Raw genomic sequence first — 20,514 nt, 5'->3', positions numbered from 1 at the left:
TTCTCTGGTCGGATCCTGATCCGATACGTTTTAGCCAGGTTCCATCTGATTTGCGATATCGAGCTACAGTATATCTGTCGATTCTCGGCACTGTAGGACATTGCGAATAAACGCGAGATTAATCTTGATCTTTCTAGTCGTTAAACGCTATTCATTTCGAGACGCTCGTTGGTTTCTGAATATCTGTCCGTTCATCATACCGATCTCGGGTCGAGACGACAGTGCGCTCCACGTGCGAATCTCCCGATATACCGACTTGATCGGTTTCGTTTTGTTCACCGCGTTGCGAGATACATCGTACAAAGTGGAGGTAAAAAGATTTTTGATCAAATTTGGATATTTCTCCTCCTTTGTCTTTATTTGATTAGATTCCCACGTCGTTGGATGGAAAATCCATGTTGCGCGCGAACTCGCTTATCATGAATTCCGCTACGAATCCTCCCCGGGGAGAGTCGCTCGATGCCATCCGCGCTCGTAAATTACTTTTTCGCGTCTGAAGCGTAGCTATATATGTATATATATATATGTCATATCTCGAAATTCAGAGGATTGGTTTACATTATAATATGTGAATATTTTATTGCAATTTGATTTCGTCGTTAAAAATGATGAATTCTGTATACGAACTTGCATATTAGCTAATTGCAATCGTGGTAATGAGTATATCGAAATTATTTTCATGTTGAGACATCTTCACCTGCATTTCAACTTTTTATCAAATTCCGAGATTATTTATTGACTTAAATTTATATATAGTATTTTCAATATAAGAAAAAATTTTAGACATATAAGTTCAATAGAAAACAATTTATTCTTTTATATTTTGTACTTAATTTTTTTTATAATACTTTACAATTATTCTTATTTTATATATATAAATATATATATAATATTTTTTATACGTATATGTGTATGTGTGTATATCTGAAATATATAAAATACATATATATTCCGCGCGCGTGCGTGCGAATAAAGCATTTTGTATTTTTATCGAGCACTCTCTATCTTGTTTTTACCTCTTGTTTTTTCTACGGAATATAAGCTAAGTTTATTTAGTAACTATTATTAAATATATATGCAAATATGTATGTACACCGTCCTGAAAAGAAAATATATATATTTCTGTATATCTTGTAATATCTCAGCTACAACTACATTAAGTGAAAGTTGTTGGTAACAGGTCCAGATCTAGAGATTGTGGCATGATGGATTTTTAATATATTAACTATTAAATTCTAAATATAGGAACTGTGTTGGTTACAGCGCCGTAAGGAACGTGGACGGATCGCCGTGGAGAGCGTCCACGTGGTGGAGACGGCCAGCCTTGGAAGTGGTAGCACCGGAAGTGGCGGAGGTGGTGGTGTCGGTGATGCGGCTGGTGGCGGCGACGCGGGCAGCGGAGGTGGCGGAATACCATCCGGATTACCCTTCCAGGTGGGATATCGAGAAGCTGGTCAAGAATACACGCTCTACCTACTCGCCGCCCGCGAGCAGGATCGTACTGAATGGATACGTGCCATACGCGCTGGTAAGACTTCCTTTTTTTTTATTCCTTTTCTTTTCTCATTCCATTTCCCTTCTTTTTTCTCCTTCCTTGAGATTTAATAAGAACTCATGCAAATATTGCGCTTGTATGAAAGCTTCTTACGACAAGCAAAATGCATATTATCCTTGCTATTTGTGATATTTATCTTCTATATATCTTATATGAGTGTATTAAACGCATTAACATAATCTTTTTGATCTCGAAATTTTATTGCAAGTGGAAAAAAATCTGTTGTATTTTATGAATATTTATTTATATTTTGTAAAGCACATATAAATTCATAGATGTGTGTGATGTGATTTTTATAACAATTTATAAAAACTGCATCAAACATCGTATAATGCGCATGCATCCATGATATGAAGCTTAAGATTAATTCTTTTCACAATATAAATTTCAGTAAAATTTATGACTGAAAGGATTTGGTCAAAATATATTATATTTTTAAAAATAAATTCTAAAGCATCCTGCACGTTTACATAAAAAAAAAAATTAAAAAAAAAAAAAAAAAAGGATCTCGTCGCAATTTATCATATTAAAAGCACCATCAATATATTATTCTTAAGAAACGAAAATGAAGGAGACTTGTTTGTAGTGTGCAGTGAGAATTCGGGCTTGAGCGGGCGTTATCACGCGGGTCTGTGGAGCGGAAAACGTTGGTCCTGCTGCCGATTATCGACACGCTCCGCCGAAGGCTGCGACACTTGCAGCTCCTGGTCTAAATCAGCCACGAACACCACGAATCCGTCCTCAACGACTACGTCAGTTTCAACAACATCGACATCCGTACCCGGCAGTACCATTAACAACACCATTTCGACAACCACCGTCACATCCGATCATCGTGGACAGTTAACAAACGCCGAGGCGAATAATAATCCGATCATCCAAACCCAGGCTCGCTCAACGATCGGTTCGTACCTAATATTTATTATACGCTTTTTGCTTTTGTCTTTTGTCTTTTACAAAGCCCACTGGGATTTTAATTGGCCGACTGGTAAATCGATACGCTTCTCATTTCGATATCAACGTGAACATTTCGAGATCAGCTTCCGTTATTACGTGTCGTTTAATAGCTAGGATTCGTTAATTGACGCAATCGATAGAAAGAATCAAGCGCTATCCGGCAGAGCGTTATTTATATTTACATTGGACTTTTTTATACCGATATATCATTCAGTTTTATCACGTATGTACAATGATACGCTTGTCAAAATATCGTGCCGTATTTCATGTCGAAAGACAGAGGCTAATTGTTTGTTTCAATATTAGATATATATATAAAATATCACAAACGGCAATATATATATATATATATGTAATTTATGAATATTTGTTATCGCGGAAAAAAATTGCTCAAACCTATTGAAATAATAAACGCGAAACGAACAGGCAATCAGTAGTGCGTGTGATCAACAGCGTGTAATTAACCGATTGTCGTTTTAGCTCTCGTTAAATATTTAGTGGTGCGCGCAATAACGAGTCTATCTCGCTTCAAAATCGACCGACACTTTGTTTGCTGGTGCATTAGCTCTAGTCTATATTGCCACAGAGCGACATTATCTATCGGAATTTATCGGAATAAACGGTGGATTTCTCTGTTCTGGAGAAAATTTCGTTTTCCTCGTACGATTGTCGGGCTAATATGAGGCCGGAAGAGGATTGTTCCCGAGTAACTACTGATTTTCTGCGAATTTGGATTTCTTACGTCTTGTCTAACGATGTGAAGTCTCTTATAACTCAAAAAGCGCTTTATGTGCATCTTCAAAGTTGGAATTGTTTACAATTCTCAAGGATATATATCGCATGCGAATCTTTTATACAGTTTTCACGAAATTTATTTTTTTTTTTTTAAGGAAAAAAAATAACTATATCGGTAGCAGAAAAATTTTTTGACTGAAATAATTCGATAATAAGTATGATTGATAAATTACAGAAATTACACGTAAACATATATACGTGTGCTTTCGTTTTTTTTTATCGTGAACGAGACAGCCGAAAAACGATGAAACAGGAGTTTGTCGTGAACAGGAGCACTATCCGCGAATTGGCGTAATGTCAAAGTCTCTGGCAGCTGCCACGAAAACTTTTCTCTTAGATAACAGGAAGCGTGACATTTTTGTGTATCGTTGAAACGCTCTGACTCTTCGAATTGCAACGTCGAAACTCGAATCGACGCGACGCGTCGTAAAATCGCCTCGGTCAAGCGTCATTCCTCCCCAATAACCCGAGTGTCCCAGTTCCTTTATCGCTCGAGGCAAGACAGACCTTTCGAAACGGTGCTCCCGATACCGCGGAATCGGTAATTGAAATTTCGTATCATCGCGATTCGCGAGAGACGAATTTCACGTTTCCATTCGACACGGGAAATGGCAAACGAAATCCCCGACCTTCTCATCCATAGGGAATCCACTTGATTATCGCAAAGCCCTCATTATTTATTAGATCAAAAGACGAGCTTAAGGAGATAGAAATTGTCACCGGTAAAGTATGTAAAGTACGACACAAAGAGGGCTGCTGCGAAAGATATACACTAGAACTCTCGACGCTTCGTACTTTCAGATGTATCTCTTATCTGCAAATATTATATCTTCTCATTCGCAAATATCCAAAAGTATGATATTCTATCCAGGAACGGTATGACGCAGATACGGTTTTTACCAAGGAAAATCTTATTATTAGATAGCCATTTATTAAAAATCGATACGTGTGCCATCGAGCGATCGCGTAAAATAAGTGCCCACATGTATTTTTGTTTCAATACGCTACGGTTAGCGTTAAATTAATGCAAAATGGAGAGTTTGGGTTACTAACTGGTTTACTGTGCATTACCATCCTTTTCATCATATTTTTTGACAGTAACTTTTTCCATACGCCAGAAGTTTATCTTTCTCGACGGTGTGTCGGTCCATCATACATTTGTGTTAAAAGTCTGAGCGGAATATATTGACGGCGAACCGCACGAGACGAAACTTATGATAGTCTTTGCGAAGAGTTCCTTGAACGAAGCTGACCTACTTAACGGCAAAATTGAATTTGAGATATTTTAATCGCAAATCTATGTAAGTATTGAGACGCACTCGATGTGCTTCTGAGGCGCGCATAATAAAAATATAAATTTGATTCAGGAGATTAATCGAATTCATCTCGGTGATGCATCGAAGCGAGATGCCAGCGAGAGAGAATTGATTTCATTATTTAATTTATTTACTTAAAGAAGAGCATCTTCCCTCTATATCATACGTCTATTGTCGAATACTTGACGTGTTATTATCGTTTTTCAGCTTTTCCGATAGTTTCGCTAAAACTTGATGGTGTTACGTAACGACCATTATCCGGTTAGCAATTATCCCAACTTGATCAAAGTAATCGCTTAGGGCGTTTCTCATTGTACAGACGGTTTGAAATTAAATTCTAATATAACATTTCGCTGAAATAAAATGCTTCAATTATTCTTTATTCATCTCGAATCGAAGTGATTTACTAAAAAATCTCGCACTTCCTCAAATTTATCATTCGCGATGTAGTGCCGATCTGTGCATTGTTTTCGCGGGAGGTAGGCTTGCATTTATGCATGCAATATTCGGCCCCTCGGTGCTTCAAGCGCGGTAGGGTGCAATTTAACTCGAAACCGCTATCTTGATTTATGACATTGTTGTATGTTTCGCGTAAAGTTACGTTACGTTCGTTTGAAAATCTCGCGAATTTAAGAGTAAATCTAAATATGGCTTGTTACGTGAAATTTGAAAAGCAAGATTCAAGCTCGCGCAAAAGTTGGAATGTAAATAGCCTCGAGTACATTCTTGTAATAAATTACACTCGGTCGTTACTCGTTTACGCTTTGACGACGTATCGGTCTCTCGCGCTTTTCTCTCTCGTTATATTCGCCCGCGCGAATCTTCATCTTTCATCCGGGTCCTGCCGCTTTAACTCACTCGCCGCTATATCAGACGTGACACGACTCCATTATATGAACGTCGAGTAGGTCGAGCACGCAATTAACAAGTTCGCTTGACTACGAGAACGGAGGTGCTACAGTTTTAAGCAAATGAATGCAGCCGAGAGCTAAATCTTAACTATCTCCGGATACACAGTGCATCGCGAAACGCAACAGCGGTCCCTTTTTCTCTCCCTCGAGCATCCTTGACTCGTCGTCACGCGTGCGTTTTTCTTTTTTGTCCAATATGATTTTTCTATTTTTTTTTTGTTTTGTTTTCGCACTGAAGTGCGAATCTCGGCGTGTATGTAATTACGAAACATTCCGAATAATATTGGATCAATTGCATGCTTTATTGAATCGAATGTCGATCAGTTAGGTATATCGAGTCAATTTGTGTTAGCAATTGATTATTTTTATACATCAAAGTATTTCGCAGCCGTTTTTGTTTTCCGTTTTGTTTTCCAAGCGATTGCTCTTTACGGCATCTGTGGGATATATTCGAGAAGGCGGAGATGTCTGTCGGACAATCTGCACGCTGGAGCGTGCCGTGAAATAAAAGCCAGACGAGCAAAGCACACAGAGGACTACGCCGTACGGCAGATAATCAATAAATTGTAGTGAGAGATATTTGATTAAATAACCGATAAAGCACAACCAGTTCGAGATCCCCCGAGTTGTCTCGATCGAGGAAATGCGAGGAGGGAATTGCGGGAAGAGAAAAGAGACGAAGAAAAAAAAAAAAAAAGAAAATGAATGAGAGACGAAACTGGAGTGGCGCAGCGACGGAAACTAATGTAACGTTACTTGAGAAAGTCTCAAAGCTACCTCCCAAACTATTCAGTCAATGTAACTGCGCGCCCTGCGATAGCTCCTTCTTATTGCGAATCTCGTTCGGGTCTATTAAATCCGCAGCCTTGAATGAATCTTCAAGAGGATCTTGCAGTGTCACTCAAAATGATCGCGATATTTTCAGTTTAATTCTCGAAGACATGAATATTTTCGAAGGCAAAGACTTTCGACTGATTATGAGAGATGATCACGTCGCGATGGCTGATCTGACGATAATAAACGCTAATTGACTAAGAACTTCTTTCAAAGGATTCTCGAATGAGTGAATCCTCATCCCCAATGACTTGGAACTCTTTCATCTTTTTTTTTTTGGTGCTAGTGAGTGCTCCGAAGATTTTTTTCAAATATTCCATCATTGCCTTTGCGAAGAATATTATATTCACACGTGAATTTGATAAAACATACGTGTGAAAACTTTTTACTAGAAGCTATTAATTTTTTTTTTTTTTTTTTTTTTTTTTTTTTTGAGGAAAAAAGTGTGTAAAACGGTTTACATTTTGGATTTAATTACAATTCATATCACTTCTCGCTGGAAGTTTGAGATGCGAATTCTGTCTCATTGTCATATTTATTGCCTCTTCATTTTCGCGCACATATGGGTAAAGTAAGAGACACCATGTGCAGATACAAGTTAAGTTATTCGAAGAGCACAGCTGATTCGCGCTTATGACTGCAAATGTAGATCGTTCATCATTTACAAGTTTTATTACAATCATTTACAAGTTTCATTGCAATGCCATTTTTCTCCATTATATTAAACACGTCTAAGATATGGTGCTTTAGAATCTTTACCAATTTTATTCGTTTCGCAAATAGAATTATAACATATTTTAATACAGAGATAGCAGGTTCTAGTTTCTAACTGCTACTTTATACCGGTATCGTATCGTCGCAAAAATGCCTCTAGCTGCAATCTCTTTTGCTGTTAAATTGTGCGTTTGGTCAGTGAGGCGTGCCACGTTAGCCAATAGTTTAGCCATCGTAGGCTAAACTGCTTTTCTATACACTATTTTTTGCATCATTCGCTAAAAGCTATTTTTCTTGTTTTATTTATTTTTTTAGAGTTTTCTTAAATTATATATTATGTAAAAAGGAACGTTTTTGCTTGCGTCATCTTTGCAATGCTAAAAAGGCTATAACTGGATGAGCATACAAAAAGTGCCCCCGACGAGTTTTCAAATAATACTTGGCCTGTCATTTCCTAATTGTAAAGAAAAATTTTTCTCAAAATTTCAGCTCCTTAACTTAATTATTTCCTGAGTTATCAAGAAAAATGTCATTTTCAGTTTTTATTTTTCTTTTCTGCAAATATTTGAGATGATCGATTTTTTTCTGAGTACTTATTAACTTTTTTTATTAATCTCGAATGAAAACTCGATTTTTAAAAAAGACTAAAATTAAGAAATGGCTTTTTCAACATGTTCTTTTCGACGTTCAATCATCAAACTTTTACAGAATATTCTTTTTCTTTTTACATGTCTCAATACTCTCAAATTTTTTCAATTTTTTCGAGTTGGTGCAACATAGTAAAAAAAAAAAAAAAAATAAAAATCCTTTTTTTTTATTTTTGATAATAAGACAGAAAATTATTTTTCTTGTAATAATAATAATAATTGTAATAGTTATAATTACATTGCAAAATAGAAATATTTTTTATACAAAAACAATTTTCACAATTACAACTTTTAAATAAACTTTTAAATTGTTTTTGCATAAAAAATATTTCTATTCTGCAGTATAATTATAACTATTACAATTATTCTAACATGATGAAAAAAATAGAAAATTTTTTTATTATCTTTAGATAATAGGACGGAGTTATTTATTTTTTTGTAATAATTTTAACAGTAATTATTATAAAAAAATAAATAACTTTCCGTCCTATTATGAAAAGATAAAAAAAAAAGATTTTCTATTTTTTTTCATCATGTTGCACACTAACTCGGAAAAATTTTAAAAATTTGAGATTATTTAAGACATATAAAAAGAGTGTTCTATAAAAGTTGGGTGATTGAATCTCGAAAGAAACATGTTAAAAAAGCCATTTCTTAATTTCAATCTTATTTTAAAAATCGAGGTTTTATTCGAGATTAATGAAAAAATACTTTTTATGTCTTTTGTTGATAAATGTTCAGAAAAAAATCGATATGGGATTATCTCAAATATTTACAGAAAAGAAAAATAAAAACTGAAAATAACGTTTTTCTCGATAACTTAGAAAATAATAGAGAGCTGAAATTTTGAGAAAATTTTTTTTACAATGAGGACATGACAGGTTAAATGTTATTTGAAAACTCATTGGGGACATTTTTAGTATGCTTATCCGGCTATAGCCTTTTTAAAATATTATGAGAAAAGATATCCCGATGATGTATAAGTTAGTTCATATACTAAAACCATAAAAAATGATAACTGCCAAAAAATATAAAAATTTAAACATACAAAAATTGTACATAAACTGCATCAAAGATCGGATAAAGTTTAATATTTTTTAATTAAATACACAATAATAACAATTTCACTAAAATACGTACATTTGTAATACAATATACAAAGAAACAAGATAATAAATGATTCAAATCGCGAAATTACTGATAATTTCGTTAATAATTACGTAATTATTATTCAGTTGCAAGACCACGCGTAATGACATATTAATTTATTGCTTTTCTCATTTTGCTGACTAGCAGATGATTTATAATCTTAATCTCTGCTCGTGACCTGACTTGTCATCAGGTCATCGGTACTTTACCGGACGAGTGTAAAAGACAGATATGAACTATCAAACTACGGCATTATTTCACGAGACTGTCAAGTAGCAACATTTAACAATGTTCAAATATCTTCCAGTAGTTTTTATTTTTTTGTGTCAAATGAAAGGATATACATTCGCTCAAAGTGACACGATGATCCTTCCGTTAAAATCGTTACAATCAAATAATCCAAATTGCAGTGAAATCGCAGGTAAATAACACTTTTGTCCAATAATATATATTCCATTTGCAAATACACACTGAAAAATATTCTAAACATTATGTGATTCTTTTACTCTAACGCCTCAATTTATTATAATATTTTTTTACAATTTTATATCGTATATAATCACTTGAAGGAGGAAAAAAAGAGAGATTGCTACAAGAAAACTTTGTTTTTTTCCACAAACATTGAATATTAAATTATCAGTTATCACGAGAAGTAGTAGACTCTCCGTGATTCATTCGTTCTCTTAGACATGATGTATTACATAAGTGAAGAAGTACAGTTTGAAGTGTCAGAAAAATACGAGACATTCTTTATACGTTTCGGAAAATATTAAAACATCTTTTAATTCTTTTATCAGAGGAACTCGATAAGAGGCACGTGGTTGTTATGAACGGACACAATAACTATCACGTGGGGCAGCAAATATTTTATATATACAACGAACAGCAATTCAAACGATCGTTACCGAGTAGTAACGAAAGATCGGATGGTTACATCGTCACACCTGGTATAAGTGCGCACAAGCTTCATCCACGTAAGCTCACCTGGAACAAGGCTCGTCAAGCTTGTATCCAGGAAGGAGGTAAAGAAAATACTGCGTAAATTAAACGGTCATTAATGTTTTTACGGACATGTGTTACACAAATTTTTAAAATTGACTTAGCGTTATATCGTTTGACTGAAAGGATAACGATAGCCTCGAGGATACTTTTTATTACACTTTATACGCCATTAGGTCATTTGGCGATCATCAACTCGGATTCAGAGGAGAAGGTCCTCTTGCGTATGCTGCAAGAGAAAAACATTGATGTGGCTTGGCTCGGGCTTCATGATTATTTTGAAGAAGGCGATTGGGTTACCGTTAAAGGTGAGGCTTTAGAAAATACCGGATATACGAGGTGGACTACTAAATGGCCAAACGAACCTGATAATTTCAATGGTAATCAAAATTGCGCGGCTCTCATTACCGAAGGTGGGATGGACGACGTCCAATGTAACGTACCGCTTTCTTTCTTCTGCGAGATTCCTCTGTAAAGTTATATTGCGTTAAAGAGCTAGCTGATCTACTAGCATGCTAGTATGATCGCGCGCGTGTACGTTTATAATAGTACATGTAAATAAATAATACAAATTCCATTTAAATCCTGTTCCTATAATTTTGAGGCGATTTTAAATATTCTTATGGAAATTAATTTTTATCCATGTCGTTAATATTGAAATGTTTGCGCGATGTCGCAAATTTCATTTTCCCTCTCGCTTCCCTAAAGCGCGAAGACGGATTAAATTAATCGCGACGCGACGCTGAACCGCAATTTCACTCAATTCTCCGTTATTCCCGATATTAAGGGATCCCATTGAAAGATCGACCTGCGTCTGGAGTGCAATGATAACACACAGTTAGATTAGCGAATGTGTATCTATAGTTGGAGCTGTGCGAGTAAGACCGACGAAAAGTGTCGCATTCGCGATATTGTACTGCCGTGAATACTATTCAGTTAACTCGAATAGCGAGTAATCGAATTTGCGAATGAAGATGATTGAGTTCTCTTCCGGTTTCGTTATATGGATGAAAGATCGCTGGGAATGAAGGAGCGCCAATCGGACGATCGTAAAATGAAGTTGGCTCCATTGAAATTTTGCTATGAATATATATATATATATATATATATATATATATATATATATATATATATATATATGCACATTTATTGTTGTACGTGTAACTGTATGTCTTCATACGTTTGCTTTATTCAGTGCAAATGTTACGGAATATTATTGAATTTCCCCTGTGTTTCTTATCATTTTGCCTTATTTTCGTTCGCTGAGATAAGCTGCTTATCCCTGACATGTATTCCGTAAACATTAGCTTCTTCCTTTTCACAAAAAACAATGTTTTATAACATCTACCATTAATAAAAAGACCGATTCGTGTATGTGACGGCAAATGTAGATTCAATAAAAGAGAAAAGTGATAGGTGTGATAAAATGAGATCGAATGTAGTCGTAACTGTCGATCTAATAGCCTGATACATCATGTATATTGTGTTTTTTGCGAAACGGTTCGAGTAAAGTATTTGATTGTAGGGTACATAAACGAGAGGTCGCAAAAAAATGACTAGATAAAATTAATTCGTATACATATATCTATTACATTACATAATAATACAATATTATATACTATAATTTGCGAAAAAGCAACTTTTAAGAACCATTAATCACGCTTGTTATAAATATGAATAATTAACGAAAAGCCCATGCTGAGCTGCATCATCAATTTTGCACGAGTTAATTATTAAGATACTAAACTAAGACCTCTATTTAAAGAAGTATTCGAGACATCTGGGAGAGTATCACATAAATCTAAATGCATATTTGAATATTGAACTGTCAAGGATGTTCCTGGCGCACAATTGTGTCTCTCAATGGGGATTCATCGGCGACCGCGAGAACCGCAAATGGAAAACGGTCGTAAAAAGCACTTCGAGTTTAGCTGCTTCTCCACGTATTGATTGGCAGCACATTGCGATTCTTTCTTCATCTTGAACGTGGTATTGCTGCTCGATAGAAGTTTCTAGCAGCTGAAATAATGTTTATTCTGATATCTTATGCGGTTTCGCACTGATTTACGAGTATCGTGAAGATTTCACCAGAACCAATTTGGTGGATTTACGGTATCGCGTATTACTTCTTCTTTTTCTTGTTAATTAGAGGTGTGAAATTTAGTCGGTCCGATTAGCTGCGAGATATTATATCGTTCCATTCTTGTTTCTTTTCTAGACATCAAAATACATGAATGTAACGGAAAGTTGAATTAATGCTTAGGTCAAAGTGTAAAATCTTGTACAGGTATATATTTTTAACTACGTCTTTAATCATACATCTTTAATTTTTTTTCTAGCGATTGCTCAGAGTCTCTCAATTTAGATTGTTACTAAAAAATTTTATATTTAAATATTTTTCTTTCTATACAAACATTGAAACATCAATTATCATAAGATACATTTGAATTCGGTCTTTTTAAATTAAGATTACTTAAATAAATAAGTATAATTTTTTAAAAGTATGAAGAGAAATAATTTTGCGCGAAAAAAAAAATTTATTAAAATGACTATACATATATATATTAATTCTCTGATGAGAGATGTAGTAGAAAACAGACAATTAATACGAATAATAATGATCATAATGCAGACTAGCAAATGTTTTATATATACGGCCAACATTAATCCGTACACGATTATAGATGATAAAATTGGAGAATATACCTTTGTTAGATTGGACGCGCATGTGCTCTATTTTCGTAGATTTATCTGAAACGGACTCGTCGAGCTTGTACCCAGAAGGAGATAAAGCAAATGATTCATATAGTATTATATATATATATATCACGCATTCATATCCTAACCGGCACATTATACGCATTTGTATAATTAACTTCGCATTGTAAGCTGTCTGTATCAATTAATGGATTTATTACATAGCGATAATAATTACGTAATATTGTGAATATCAAACCGAAGATTTTCTGAGCTTATTTAGATTATTTGGCGATTATCAATTTCAATTTTAAATGGAAAAACATAAAACACAGAATTTTATAATCTTTATGAAGAGGAAGACTTATACACTCTTTAACATAGACGGAATAGGATGCATCAGATGGAGAACTAGATGGTCTAACAAATCTGACAATGCTAAAAAAATTGCGCGATTCTCATGCAAAGAGAAATAAACAATTTGCATTGTTATTTTTTGTAGACTTGTCAAATTGTTAAAGAGAAAGAGAGAGAGGGAGAAATTTAATCAGATAATTTCTTCACGTGTATTCACGTTTATAATCGTACGTATAAGTATACGAGTAAATTTATTCTTTCTCTGGTGCGTTTTTTAAATTAGATTTAATTTGAATTAAAAATTATATTTTTTAGGAGTTCCCTTTTATAAGTATATCCACATGCACACATGTCAAAATGATAATATCGAAGCTTGTTTTCTCTTCCGTTTTTCGCAAAAGCGTCGGAGCTTAAACCGCTTTGCGGGAATCCGCTTGGGCAAAACGCAGCGTGAATGTAGAAACAGGATCGACCGAAATTCAAGTAAAAACCGCATATCACGGCTGGAATCCTGGGATGATTCCATGAGATTTGATGAAATCGACTCTGCTAATACGCAAAGTGATAGTGAATGATGCATCATCGAGGTTGTTCACGGTCGATCAAACTGCAATCCGGCGAGATATTCCTCTATCAGTTACTCGCGTACGATTAGGAATCGCGAAAAAATTAACGACGCGAATGGAAAACAATTTAAAATTAGCCTCCACTTATACATCTCGAGGGAATTACGTCCGTCCTGGAAACCCAGTTATATTCGGCTCGAGAGTGTCGGTTGGTCGGAGAATCAGGAACCCACTCCCAGTTTCTCTCCACGTTTTGATGGACCGGATTTTCTAGAAAATGCTTGCGACGCAGTGCTAACTCTGGCTACGACAGGCACTTCTTGTTTGACTCCCCTATTTTCGCGATTCAGGTCGTCGTCGTCGTCGTCGTCGACGACGACGACATATTACGGGAGCTTTGCTTTTGTTACAACAGCAGCGGCGGGAGGTCGGAATCTGCGTCTACTCCGCGCAAGAAAAACTCAAAATGCATAATGCGATGCTATATAGTAACTGCTAGGATTTTCAGCGAATTTGTAGAGGCAAAATCAATATCCCTCGAGCACACCTAACCAGTACTGAATTCACGATATGCAGGGGGGAGGAGCGAGATGCGGATCTCTTAACGAGCTGAAATCTCCCGTAAACCACGTCCGCGCGATTCTCTCGACTTTTATATTCCGCGGATAATAATCGTTCCTGCGAGATATCCGTTTCGTGCGTGAGCCGAGCCGGGCCGAACCGAATGATTTAAGATGCGCACGGGAATCTACGGGCTCCGAAAAACGTCTCATCTCGAAAGTGGCTTGCCGCGCGTATCCCGACGTGTACGGTATTCCGCCATTCGTGCTCGGAAAACTCGAGGAGATCACGTCGGGTTCTCAAGTACACGGCTACGGAAGCCGAGGAAGCGGGTTCGAAATTCGATTTAGCGCCAGTCTCGATAACGATATCACGCGACCTCCACCTCTCGCTTCTCCTTTTAACTTTTTTCTTTTTTTTTCTTTTTTTTTTTTTTTTTTTTTTTTTTTTTATGTTCTTTTCCTCCAACACTTTTCTAAGGTTTTATTGCGTATCTTTATCTTCATTAAAGTCGAGAAGTTTATTTATCCGTGTTGCGCTAAAATGCGCGCTTTATTTGTCATCCGTGCGAATACACGGTCCCTCGCCACCGCTGCTGTTTCAAGTTGCTGCTTCCCGTAGTAATCTTAGCGCACACTTAATTGGACATCGCTGAGGGTGAATGGTATAGATAGGTGCTTGTCGCAAAGTGCTGAGTTTGCTGGTAAGCAGGTCTACAATGTCACAAGCCATTTTCCCAGGTTCTATAACTTCTACGATGCATCTCTCGGTGCCTGAGCGGAATCGACGCGCAAACCAATATCGATATTCGTCAATCTATTCCTTCGCGCGAATATTATTGTTGTTGCGATGAGAATCTTTACTTGGTTTTTCTTTTCTCCATTGAAATGCACAAGACTGAACTCTATTAATTAAGAGGCTTTTTTTTCATTAGAAAGGGCAGATGAGAAAAATATCCATTTAGTCAATTAAACCGTTATTTTTTTTTTCATTATGTAATTTTTTTGTTAATATCAATTGTGCTCGCAATAAAATTTTTTATTATTAGAATTTTTATGTTAATGTAAACATTTCTATATAAATATAAGAAAAATTTCCAATAATAAAACATTTTATTTTAATATATAATATATATACATAATTAATTTCCGCACGCGCGATTACACATATTAATTTCCGGAGCGGTGAGAGAAAGGTACAACATTCCACGTAACGTTCGCATCACGCGTCACAGTGCGTGTCGAAGAGCCGTCTTAGTCTATGGTCGGCATGCTTTAATCGGCAGCGAGGAAAGACTTCCGTGAAGGTGAAACTCCGAAGAAGGGGACCAAGCGAAACGACAACGACGACGACGACGACGACGACGACGACGACGACGACGATTCCGACTCCCTTTCGCGTTGGTGCTGCTGCTGCTGGTGCGAGCGAGCGAGCAGTCCGCGCTTAAGACCGTCTCGAGCCGAATCCAGTTCGCGTCGAGCTAGCAGCTTGGATGGATAGTCGGTTGCTCGTCGAAGTCGTCCTTGCTCGTGCGCAGTCAAAAGTGCGTCGAAAGTGCGTCAGATGCCAATGGTGATTAATTGACTGGAAACTATGTTGGTGATCAGTGCATTGAAACAGGTCGCGAACGCCGCTACCAACGCGGTTCATTCGGCTACCGGTAATGTTACCGGACACGCTCATAGCAATTCCGGTGAGTCGATTCGTCCTTTTTCATTTTTCGAATCTAAACGCTTCGACAATCTTTCCTCGATCCATCTTATTCATCTCATACGATACAAACAGTCGATATTTAATTTCGATTCTCTTTTCTGGTTTAGTCGACGAGACGAGGAGGCTAATGGCCTCAAAGTACGCGATATTTCTCAACGATAATTTCTACGATAAGCTGAAATTATCCGTATACCTTTTGCAACGAGCGACTGGAGTCGTTTTAATAGAACGAGATATTAAAATTACAAGCCGCGTTATAAGCGGTACGTGTCCTCAGAACATTCAACAGATACGAGTATATTTAAGGAGATGTAACGATAAATCTCGCAACAACAGTATCGTGGCTTCGAAATAATTAAAGTTTCTCCATTTGTAATGTAGAATAACCACACTATATACAAGTGATACAATCTAGCGCGTTCTCTTTTTCTTTTTCTCTTGCTTCTAAACCTCGTTTTTCTCTCTAACCATGGCGACTTATTTAAAAAAATTTTTTTTTGTTCGATCGCGATCCGGGAAAGCATCCGCGCGTTGCATGCACATTTGTATTCGCGCAGAACTATCGCTTGCGCAAAATGTAAAAGGTTACACGGAGGCGCGCGCGCGACCGACCTCTATAAGTTTCATAAGAACGGTACTACGGTAACTTTCCTGCCACGCCTAATGTCAAGATCGTAACGTCAATCGCATGTAGATCATTTCGCATCATCAGAAAGAATATATCTCTCTTACATTTATTAGACAAAAATCTGCGTCCATAAATTAGAAGCTTTCCCTCAGCTTCAAGCGGAATAACGCTTGAGAAATGATCACGTGATTTACAAAATAATTTACTTTAAAATAAACTATAAAGAAAAAGTTCTCCTTTAAGCTCTCTAAATACTGAGCAATTATGTCATTTATAATATCAGCTGTCAAAAAAAAATATTCGATAATTCGTGCACGAAATCGAATTTTTAAAAAATCGTTTTTTATTACGTCTTGTTAATTTTCGTTATTTTCTATATATCAAAAGTCAATTAAGAGCGTAGTTAGACAAATGCCAATTACTCTAGCGCATACTTGCTGCGCGAGGCGTAATGTGGCCATTATATGTGACATTCACCGGCCGCATAAACGTCGACGCGTTGAGTGCTGATGGTAATGCAGTCGCTGTATAGTATGTACGGGTATACTAATGTTTCTCTCCAAACGAAGAGAATACACAACAAATTTCAATCATTTTTAAAGAAGAATATATAATCAAAGAATCATGAGGCAAAAATCAATGACGTATATTTTTTTGCATTCTTGTGATTATACGTTTGTTTTTCTTTTCCTTTTTATTTGACGCGCTGTGAATAAAAATAATAATTAATTGCAATTATATTCATAAGCACATATACGTGCTTGTTTGTGCGACAATGTACTGGAGTATATCTATTATCGCCTTCTTCCATAGAGATAATAAACGTCAACCAAGGTTGATTCTTAAGAAAAGAAATGAGGTATAAAGCATAAAAGAGAGCGCGACTTGCGTCAAGCAACGCCGATTCCACGTACGTTGTACCGTTCGACTTAAATTTATCGGCCTTCTTCGTCATTAGCACCGTATTGGTAATCTCGGTTCGGTTTGTCACTAACCACCGACCGACCGACTGGCCGGGGATCGAGAAACCGAGTGAGTGGGATGTACATCGTTCGATGACCTCGCGAGCGAGAGGCGAATCGCTCTTCTGAGGTTTTCACCAATACCTTAGAAAGTTTCTCGACATCGCTTGCCGTAAAAGACGTGCGTAGCCTTGAAAATCGCTCGCGTGCCCCGGTACATATTTGTCTCATCTGTCAAACTCAATCGAACGGAGTATTTGCCTCGAAGTATTTCGCTTGCAAATCGTCATCGACGTGTTTGAAAAGCCGCATGCGAAAAGTTCTTCCGAATAAATTGACGTGAATTTCACGAAATCTAGATTCTTTGAATTTGCAAGCGAGACTTTGATATTGGCATGTATATTTAGTGGTATATGAATTTCCTCGCCCGCCCCGTCCCCCCTTTCCCTTCTCACTTTTCCCGCGGGGAAAATAAATATCATTTCGGAAAGGAATATTATTTATATTTATAAATATTAATAGTATACATACGCGTGTGATAATACGTGTGATGAGAACAATTCGTACGTATTTAAAAAAATATTATTTCTGAAAAGCGATAATTACTCGGGTTATTTGTCCCAGGACGCGCTCAACGTTCTTCTACAACTCGCATGATATTTTTCTACCGTTTCACTCCACTTTCCGCGATCGCCTCACTGTCCCGGGTGTTCACTGGACTATTACATACTTTCTACTACTCGTTACAGATAATCAGTAGCGAACAACAACCTGCCATCCGCAATGCAAGCGGTTTGTTAAAGTGCATTTGCAATTATAAGAGTGGTTAATGCGAGGTATTTAATCACGCGAATTTTAATTAAAGCGTCACTTCAGGCGGTTAAAAAAAATGTTTTAAGAATCTAGCATAAATAGAAAGAGATACTCTCTCTATTTCTCGAGAAATGCAAATGATACGCAGAATTCACCTCTGTTATTATATTCCATGAATTTAAGTCTCCGTCTATCGTCAACTTTGACATCTGATCCTTTCCGAGAATGCAATCATGGTTGTTTCTCTCGTCTCGGTAACAGCGATATCAATGTCAAAAGTCGTGCTCTGCTATCTAATCGCGTCCTGGCGATAGAATACAAAACCGTAGAACTCGGCGGTTTTGTTTGCAGTTGCTGCGTTCGTTTTAAACTAGATCTATTCAATCATGTCGCGATTTCTTTTGCTTTTCTCGCAAATCATTTTGATATTTTCGACGATAACCTCGTCAGAGAAGACGGAACCGACCTGCCAAGACATAGATGCGTACAACGTTTGTTATTATAAAGGAGTACTCGTCGAGGTTACTCAGCGTCGTTTCGAAGATCGATTGGACTTGAGCGACTTGGATCTTTTGGCGATTCGCAAGGATGCCTTCAAGAATGTAACAGCGACGCACTTGTATCTGAATCAGAACAACCGAATATCCGTGCTAAAGAGAAAATCTTTTCGTGGTCTGCCAAAGTTAGAGCGTCTCCATTTAGACGACAACGTGGTGCCATTGTCGGAGCACTTGTTCGCGGAATTGGGACATTTGGAGTCACTGTCGTTGGTCTTCAACAGGATCAATTCGATACCGAGGGACTCATTTGCCGGTCTGTCGAGCTTAATATGGTTGTACTTGGGTCACAACGATATTCCGGCGATCGAGGCGGAATCTTTCTCGAATCTGAATCCGGGACTGCTCTACCTGTGGCTCAACAACAATAAAATTGCCCGCGTGGCTCCAGGTTCCTTCGCCGGATTAACTGAACTGAATCGCCTCCATTTGGATCACAATCAGTTGGAGGGCTTGGCGAGCGGTGCTTTTCGAGGATTGAACAAGTTGGAAGATCTCTACTTAAATAACAATCGGATAACAAGCGTCTCCGAAGCGCTTCTCCGTGACCTAGTCGGTTTGAAGAGACTCTATCTTCAACAGAATGAGATCAGCACCCTCGAGCCGGGAACGTTTCAGGGACTGTCACAGCTGGAGCAATTGCGATTGGATGGAAACAAACTCTCTCGCGTTGCAGTCGGTACCTTTACAGGTCTCTTCAAGTTGGAAGATCTCAATCTGTCCGATAATCACATCCACACGATAGATAATGGCGCTTTCGCTGATGTCGTTAAATTGCGGATTCTCTACTTCAGCGGCAACAACATCACCGAAATCGATAAAAAGATCACCGGGCTACCATCTGAGGTTATTGTCGTCTAGGCGCTTTAGGGATTTGTTTATATATCGACGTAGATTCCCTCTGCAACATTGAGAAAGGAAATAAGTTTTCGTTTTGTTTTCGTGATCGCAATTTCGTGTCATATACATGGGATATTAATACGCAATTTTTATATTTGTGTTATATATATATAAAAATAAATCAAAGTTAATAAAATCCAGTTCAATTGTACAATAGATAGAGTAAGCGAGATTGGCGATTTTTTTCGTTTTACAGTAGCGTTTGGAAGCGTGTCTTATTGGAAACGTATAAGAGGAAAAAAGAAATAAAATTGTACATTGTGCATTGTACCGAAACACATCTCCTTACCTAACAATATATATCGCGTCATATATTTGAATCAATGCTAAGATTCAATATCGCGATGTCGCTATTTTAGATACGAGATTTACCTTATACGTCTCTCCTTTTCTTAAAGTTCTTTTCTACTTATTGAATTTCCACGAGAGTCGGAATATTTTCGGAGATGCACCGAAAGGAGAGACTCCGTCGCCTCCGGCGGATTTTGTTACGCTCTTTTCACGTCGCGGGCCTTGTGTCCCGGCGAGACTTTCATTACCGAGATTTCCTTCTTGAGATTCTCCTGACGTTCCTTTGGAAAAGCATTTCTATGATTCCCGGCGCGCAAGGTGTATCGTACGTTTATTTTATATTGAAAAACTGTGTGCTCGCGCGTAGAAATTTTGATTTGTACAAGATTACGATGCTGACGTTGACAATTGTTTTAATAAAAAATCACTTGTATAGCGTATAATTTCTATTTTTCCGTACGATAAGAATGTAATTTGAAAAAAAAAATCTCTGTAGAAAATTAAAGTATAATATACCTACTTGCACTATACCGAGGTAATACCGCGTGAGTTTTTTTCGCGGTAAGTTTCTCTCTCTCTCTCTTTTTTTTTT

At 37.0% G+C, this 20,514-nt stretch overlaps 3 protein-coding genes across 5 annotated transcripts in view; all 3 read left to right on the top strand.

Annotated features, from left to right (window-relative positions):
• Btk29a (tyrosine-protein kinase Btk) overlaps positions 1–20,514 on the top strand; it is a 28,363-nt gene that overhangs the window by 2,791 nt on the left and 5,058 nt on the right. For 2 of the 3 annotated variants that reach the window (XM_072897474.1, XM_072897475.1), the window contains exons 3-4: positions 1,264–1,528; positions 2,142–2,459. In XM_072897474.1, the coding sequence (XP_072753575.1) occupies positions 1,264–1,528; positions 2,142–2,459 (583 nt within the window). Of the gene's footprint in view, positions 1–1,263; positions 1,529–2,141; positions 2,460–15,213; positions 15,752–20,514 lie in introns of those variants that run through there. The other variant, XM_072897476.1, reaches the window with a different exon arrangement.
• LOC140668492 (hemolymph lipopolysaccharide-binding protein-like) lies at positions 9,113–11,592 on the top strand. Its single transcript, XM_072897536.1, has 3 exons — positions 9,113–9,299; positions 9,676–9,900; positions 10,054–11,592. The coding sequence occupies exons 1-3, from the start codon at positions 9,167–9,169 to the stop codon at positions 10,350–10,352; spliced, it is 657 nt and encodes a 218-aa protein (XP_072753637.1). The 5' UTR covers positions 9,113–9,166; the 3' UTR covers positions 10,353–11,592.
• LOC140668481 (uncharacterized) lies at positions 18,497–20,365 on the top strand. Its single transcript, XM_072897522.1, has one exon. It carries the CDS (start codon positions 18,561–18,563, stop codon positions 19,590–19,592), a length of 1,032 nt encoding a protein of 343 aa, XP_072753623.1. The 5' UTR covers positions 18,497–18,560; the 3' UTR covers positions 19,593–20,365.

This window comes from Anoplolepis gracilipes, chromosome 8 (assembly GCF_047496725.1).
Source record: "Anoplolepis gracilipes chromosome 8, ASM4749672v1, whole genome shotgun sequence".
NCBI classification, from domain to species: Eukaryota; Metazoa; Arthropoda; class Insecta; order Hymenoptera; family Formicidae; genus Anoplolepis; species Anoplolepis gracilipes.
Note: the sequence above shows the minus strand (reverse complement) of the source record. Positions and strands in the feature narration are given on the sequence as shown.